Source organism: Miscanthus floridulus, chromosome 13, assembly GCF_019320115.1.
Source record: "Miscanthus floridulus cultivar M001 chromosome 13, ASM1932011v1, whole genome shotgun sequence".
Lineage (NCBI taxonomy): Eukaryota > Viridiplantae > Streptophyta > Magnoliopsida > Poales > Poaceae > Miscanthus > Miscanthus floridulus.
In genome coordinates, this window is record NC_089592.1 from 34,089,181 (window position 1) to 34,095,959 (window position 6,779).

The window sequence follows — 6,779 nt, forward strand, 5'->3', positions numbered from 1 at the left end:
AGCCCAGGGCTGTCCGCATTGCCGACAATAACTTTGCTTCCCCCCACGGCGCAACACGGAACACATGCTTGCATTCCAGCCTCCCCGACAGGCGGGCCCACTCCCCGCCCCAACGCGACGCCACCGAGCGGCCACGCTTCTCCTCCGTCTGACCGTCTCCCAAACCTACCCCCACCTCGCTGCACCGGGTCCACGCAGCAGAGCCCCCGCTAGTCGCAGCGAAGCCTCTGCCTCCCTCCCTCCTCTACGGCGCGGTGGTAGGTGGTTTGACCGCGCCGCGCCAACCCCGCCGCCCGGCCACCTATAAAAGTCCCCGCACCTCCCACGCCTCGCCGGCAGCAACCCTTCCAGCAGCTGTTGTATAATTAACGTACGCGTACAGTACCCATCTCCGTTGCCGCGTCGAGCATTCATTCACTGCCTGTCCTAGCTCCTCTCCTGCCATCGCCCATCGCCTCACCTACTACGGTTCTACCGCTGCCGCCAAACCAACCAACCCCCGGTGACTCGCCGAGTGACGTGACGATGGACTCGGCGACGACGTCGGGGGCGATGGAGCTGGTGGCCGCGCTGCTGCGCGGCCGGGTGCCGCCCGAGCTGGGCGGGGAGGGCGCCGAGGGCCGGGCGCTCGTCGCCACGCTCGCCGCCGCGGTGCTCGGCGCCGCGCTCTTCGTGCTCTGGAGGCGCGCCGCCGCCGGGAAGAAGCGCAAGAGGGAGGCCGCCGCCGCCGTCGCGGAGGCCACACAGGCCAAGGCCAGGGCCGCTAAGGGCGGCGAAGACGAGAAGCCGGCTGACGACGGCAGGAAGAAGGTCACCATCTTCTTCGGCACGCAGACCGGCACCGCCGAGGGGTTCGCCAAGGTGCGTCATGCGTGCGCTGCCTGCCATAATAACCAAATCAATCATCATCTCTGATGCCTCTTAGTTTCTCCTCGTGTTTGACAAATTGTAGGTGATGAATTGCTGCTCTTGTTTATGTTAGCAATTTTCATTTTTTTTATTGACCCCAAGGGAGTGGGGGAATTTTTGTTAACGAAGGGAACTAGTAGTTCTTGGTGGGTGATGCAGACGGGTTTTTAAAATTTTCTCCATCGCTGTCATGCCGGCCTTGGGGGTTGCTTTCCTAACGGCAGGAAACTTCACTGCACGCGAGTCTACGAAAGTTACCGCGAGATTTGGAGCACTTGTGAGCAAAACTTGAATTTTATCACACCTATTAACTTCTTGAAAAAGGAACAAAACAAGTATTCTAGTCCAACTATCGCACCTATCAGCTTGAGAAAGTCAAACCGCAAGTTCTTCACCATCCATAAGACTTTTTCAAACTTCTACTAGCAAAAGGTCAGCGACATGTGCGGTAGCAGACTGTTGACCACAAATAAGCCCGCAACCGCAAGCACCTGGCTGCGAATAATATGGGTGTCAATGTCAAACCTCCAGGAGGGGTTGGTGGGGTAAACAAACCTTCTTCCTCCTACCTTCTCTCTGGGCCCAATCGATACATTGTGTTTGGTTTTGTGCGTAGAAGCAACAACAAAGGAGAAAGCGAAAAGTGAGTGGTTTGGTAGATTGGATGGGAAAAGGCAATTGTCTTTTCTAGTTTGAATCAATGACCCCTGATATAGTCTTCAGTATATCGAATTCTTTCGTTGGAATATGTCTTCTGAATATTCTGATCTGCTATATACATAACAGGCGCTTGCTGAGGAGGCGAAGGCAAGGTATGACAAGGCAATCTTCAAAGTTGTGGACTTGGTAAGAAACTGATAACTAATGTGTGGTATGATTGATCTGGGAGAAGGATCACTTCAGATGATCTTATCCACAAACTTTGGTTGTTTGTAGGATGATTATGCAGCAGAGGATGAGGAATATGAGGAGAAGTTGAAGAAGGAGAAGCTAGCGTTGTTCTTCGTGGCAACGTGAGACATTTATTCTCTCTGTTGCACCCTGTATTTTCTTACTGAATACTGCACTTAAATTTGGAGCAAAATGCGGATACAATTAGTAAACTTCAGTGTATACATAATTTCACTGGATGAATTTGGACAAGAACAGCATGTTTCCATCACTGGATTCAAAATACCAACATGTTCGATGTGTTGTCCTAAAAATTACAATGCAATCTATATTTTGAAGCACTGGAAGATTTGGCATAGAAATGATAATTCAGTTAATGTTCAGGGGCTCTCAACATTTGGATGATTTTTTCATTTATTTTGGAGTACAGAATTAAGGAAGCCTTCCTAATGTTACTTTTGTTCAAATTCAGGTATGGAGATGGTGAGCCGACTGACAATGCTGCTAGGTTCTACAAATGGTTCACTGAGGAAAATGAGAGGGGTGTCTGGTTAAATGACTTTGAGTATGCTGTGTTTGGTCTGGGCAATCGACAGTATGAGCATTTCAACAAGGTACTCAGATCTTATCAGATCATTTTACTATATATGTTTCCCATTTGTAAAATCTTTACTATATTGCCATTCATTGTCTTCTGAATGTTTTGCTTCTGGCTACAGGTTGCCAAGGTGGTCGATGAGATCCTAACAGAACAAGGTATGCCCCTTTGAGTCTTCAGTATCGTATCACGCTGGCTTTTTTCTAGTTAATATGTTAAGCTGATCTTAAGTATTTTATGTTTGCTTAGGTGGAAAGCGCCTTGTTCCAGTTGGTCTTGGAGACGATGACCAATGCATTGAGGATGACTTCAATGCATGGTATATATTCTGGTTTCTTTTGAGATGATTTTTTTTGGGCATTTGACTGCTTCAGTGTTATTTATGCTACTTTTCTGAGCTCTGTTGTGTTCTTAGGAAAGAAGCTCTCTGGCCAGAGTTGGATCGATTACTTCGGGATGAAAATGATGCCTCTACAGGCACTACATACACAGCTTCTATTCCTGAATACCGGGTTGAATTCGTCAAACCTGAGGAGGCAGCTCATTTGGAGAGAAACTTCAGCCTTGCAAATGGACATGCAGTCCATGATGCCCAGCATCCTTGCCAGTAAGAATGCCACTATTCCTTACATCTGCAATAATGGCCGAAGTTGAAGGCCCCAAGTTTTACTGTAACATTGGAGTTCAAGCTAATAAATCGAAACTTATGTGCATATTTAGGGCTAATGTGGCTGTGCGGCGGGAGCTCCACACCCCTGCTTCTGATCGTTCATGCACTCATTTGGAGTTCGACATTGCTGGAACTGGTCTCACGTAAGTCACCATATAAATTTACGAGCATCGTTAATGGTCAGGAATAGGATCTAATTGTAAAGTTCAGAAAGTGGATGAGGATAGATTGGTCTAACACACGTTGGATATATTGTTTTCCTGTAAATTATTGGAATGTGGTAATGTGCTGATGGAGTTGTATTGCTTCAATATCAGAGTTTGACCATTTTTATAATTCTGGTTCGTCATATCCTTTCTTCATTGTTTCTAAACATAATTTCATCATGCTGCTTATTAGGTATGAAACTGGCGACCATGTTGGTGCGTACACCGAGAACTGCCCTGAGGTTGTAGAGGAGGCAGAGAGGTTGTTGGGCTACTCGCCAGACACATTTTTCACCATCCATGCAGACAAAGAGGATGGTACTCCACTAAGTGGCAGTTCTCTTGCTCCTCCATTTCCCTCCCCAATCACAGTGAGGAATGCACTTGCTAGATATGCTGACCTTCTAAATTCACCGAAAAAGGTGAGTGTTTTATTAGTGCACAAATCCTACAGGGTTTATGAAAAATCAATGAAAATCTCCCCAACCAAATGATATTATGATTTGCAGACTTCTCTGGTTGCATTAGCTACTTATGCTTCAGATCCTGCTGAGGCTGACCGCCTGAGGTTCTTGGCCTCTGCTGCTGGGAAGGTCAGTTGCTTTCTCAGGGATCTGTGCAAGCTTTGTTCTTTCTATGGAGCCCCTAGCTTTAATGCTTAGCACGTTTTTTCACTGTGCAGGATGAGTACACTCAATGGGTTGTGGCAAGTCAGAGAAGCCTGTTGGAAGTCATGGCAGAGTTCCCTTCGGCAAAGCCTCCACTAGGAGTCTTCTTTGCAGCTGTTGCCCCTCGTCTTCAACCAAGATATTATTCTATTTCATCTTCACCAAGGTAAATAGCCCCACTCATAATTTCCCTTCTCATCATGAATATTTGTTTTCCTGTTGACTTACATTTCCTTTCATCCGTCAGTATGGCACCAACCAGGATTCATGTCACATGCGCGCTCGTGCATGAAACAACACCCGCTGGAAGGGTACATAAGGGAGTCTGCTCAACTTGGATTAAGGTAACTTTTTGATGTTATGATTTTCTTTATGTGTTTATTGCCTGGCTGATATCTCAATGTTTTGATCTCTCTGTTCTCATCTGGCAACTGAAGATTATAGAGCTGTCTGTTTTTATATAATCAGTTTTTGACCATTTAATGTTTGTTTCTGCAAACCATGATTACTCCTAACAATTGCCTTGATATTTGGAAAAGAAATTAACTCTTGCTTTACAACCCCTGCTTCCCATTTTGCACTTTTTAAGCCAATTCACCAGAACGATTTTCATGTTTGAGCTTTACCTGAAGTTGCTTGGCCATCCCAATTGGATTTGCAGAATGCTGTTCCATCGGAAGAGAGCAAGGATTGCAGCTGGGCTCCGATATTTGTGAGGCAATCAAACTTCAAACTACCCGCTGATCCTTCAGTGCCGATTATCATGATTGGCCCTGGGACCGGTCTTGCACCCTTCCGTGGCTTCTTGCAGGTTTATTATTGCAGCCCTTGGTACTCTATATTTATACCATTCACCAGTCAAATCGCTAACATGCAAATTTGCTCATGATCCCAGGAGAGACTAGCTCAAAAAGAGTCTGGAGCTGAGCTTGGTCGATCTGTGTTCTTCTTCGGATGCAGAAATAGCAAGATGGTACACACCAAACAGATGATCCACTTAACACCAAAGGTCTTCAATGTTGTAGGCTGTACGCTGTAGCTAACGTAATTATGATTTTGCAGGACTTCATCTATGAGGATGAGCTGAACAATTTCCTTGAGCAAGGAGCACTGTCTGAGCTGGTTCTTGCCTTCTCGCGTCAGGGCCCTACTAAGGAATATGTGCAACACAAAATGGCACAGAAAGTAATCAGGCTGCTTCTTTTCTGATGAACTTCTGTTACCCTCTGATCCGTAATCCAGTGGCTCACAGTTCTTGCCTTTGTCCATTTCCAGGCATCTGAAATCTGGGACATGATCTCCCAAGGTGCTTACATCTATGTCTGTGGTGATGCCAAAGGCATGGCCAGAGATGTACATAGAGTTCTCCACGCCATTGTTCAGGAGCAGGTACTGATCCTAGGCCTAGTTAAAACTTAATAATACTTATGTATACTATAAATATGCTTCTTTCTCTGCATCTGTTGTTTCTCATGCAATTGTCGACATTTTTGACAAACAGGGCTCCCTCGACAGTTCTAAGGCCGAGAGCTTTGTGAAGAATCTCCAAATGGAGGGTAGATATCTGAGGGATGTGTGGTAAAAGGCGATTGTGAAATATGAAAAAAAAAACTGGTATTCAGGGGATAAACATTCATTCGTATTACACGTGTACAACTATTACCGGAAGAGTACTGACAATGGACTAGATCTGATATTTTTATTGGTTCTGTATTTATTTTTTATTCTCTCTCATTTTATTTTTCTTTTGCTTTTGAGGTTCTCTTAAGAATTTTTTGTTTTCTTTTGTCTTTGAGGTTCTCTCAAAAGTTTTTTGTACCTATGTATATTATATATTCTTTATATATGTATAAGATGAGGACAATTTTAGCAATAAGCCTCACGGTGTTATTAGTATTGCCAAATAGGGTTCGTGGCATCGTGTGATTATCCATCACATATAAATCCATACAAAGTTTAGGATTTGGTCCAAGCGGTGGAGCCAAACCAGGAGGCCCCAGACCATTTCATTTGGCGTTGGTCCTCCCAATTACTGCAGTGTCTGCTCCTCGACCTTCCATGGTCACACAGCTTGCTGTCGCTAAAGTGCTTTGGAAGGTCTAGTTACTTACTCTAAGCTAACTTCTTCAAGAAATCTAACTTTTAGTACATAACTTTTAATATTGATAGCCTCACATGACACTCTCACATAACTTTGAAATGCGTGCAAGAGCTTAGCTCTCGATGAAGAGCTAGCTTTTCTCTTTCTTCTATTAAAATATAAAAAAATGCTTAGAGTTAGTTTAAAAATCGATTGATGGAGCTGCCCTTATGTTGGCTCGCTCTCAACTCTCGGGCACCTGTCAAATATAAACTTCTATGTTGGCTCGCTCTACATAGTCGGATCGTTGGTGTCGACGTAATCTCTAGAGCAGAAGTTCTTGTGTCGGCATCAAATCTCTACAGCATCAGTTTTTCATGCCCTCTGTGACAGTACAAGGAGATAATTGATCACCTCCTACTTGGAAGCTCTCTTTTTTTAATAAAAACACTCCAAAAGAGTGTTTCATATTTGATATATGTAGGGTAAACAAAGTCTAGTACAAATACATAGACAAAAAGACACAAAACGACCTAAAAATAAAGGTACATCAAAGACCAAACTGATCGTCTTCTTTTGAACGTTCACTGCTTGTCGGAGCTTAAAGATCGGACTGCAAAGACAACCAAGAAAAGGGCCTGAAAGCATCTAGGCCCCTTATTGGGTTTCGGTGATTAATGACAATATAAGATTACTATGACTAACGTGTGTTTTGTAGAGGCAATTAAATTAGGTCATGGTAATGGAGATCGATTGG

At 44.5% G+C, this 6,779-nt stretch overlaps 1 protein-coding gene across 2 annotated transcripts; it reads left to right on the top strand.

The window, feature by feature from the left end:
- Positions 1–307: 307 nt before the first annotated feature.
- On the top strand, positions 308–5,818 carry LOC136498982 (NADPH--cytochrome P450 reductase). Of its 2 annotated transcripts, none has more exons than XM_066494677.1 (17): positions 308–861; positions 1,696–1,755; positions 1,846–1,922; positions 2,273–2,414; positions 2,520–2,556; positions 2,648–2,717; positions 2,814–3,005; positions 3,119–3,211; positions 3,468–3,696; positions 3,784–3,867; positions 3,957–4,108; positions 4,190–4,286; positions 4,604–4,753; positions 4,838–4,915; positions 5,005–5,127; positions 5,218–5,331; positions 5,444–5,818. In XM_066494677.1, exons 1-17 carry the CDS (start codon positions 526–528, stop codon positions 5,522–5,524), a joined length of 2,115 nt encoding a protein of 704 aa, XP_066350774.1. In that variant the 5' UTR covers positions 308–525; the 3' UTR covers positions 5,525–5,818. The 2 variants fall into 2 exon arrangements, with proteins under 2 accessions (XP_066350774.1, XP_066350775.1); XM_066494678.1 differs by lacking the exon at positions 308–861 and adding an exon at positions 984–1,186.
- The last annotated feature ends 961 nt before the right edge of the window (positions 5,819–6,779 follow it).

Coding starts and splice junctions, on each gene's coding strand:
- LOC136498982 (XM_066494677.1), top strand. CDS start 526: ATGGACTCGGCGACGACGTCGGGGGCGATGGAGCTGGTGGCCGCGCTG. Junction 2,415..2,519: donor AGTATGAGCATTTCAACAAG/GTACTCAGATCT, acceptor TTCTGGCTACAG/GTTGCCAAGGTGGTCGATGA. Junction 4,109..4,189: donor TCTATTTCATCTTCACCAAG/GTAAATAGCCCC, acceptor TTCATCCGTCAG/TATGGCACCAACCAGGATTC.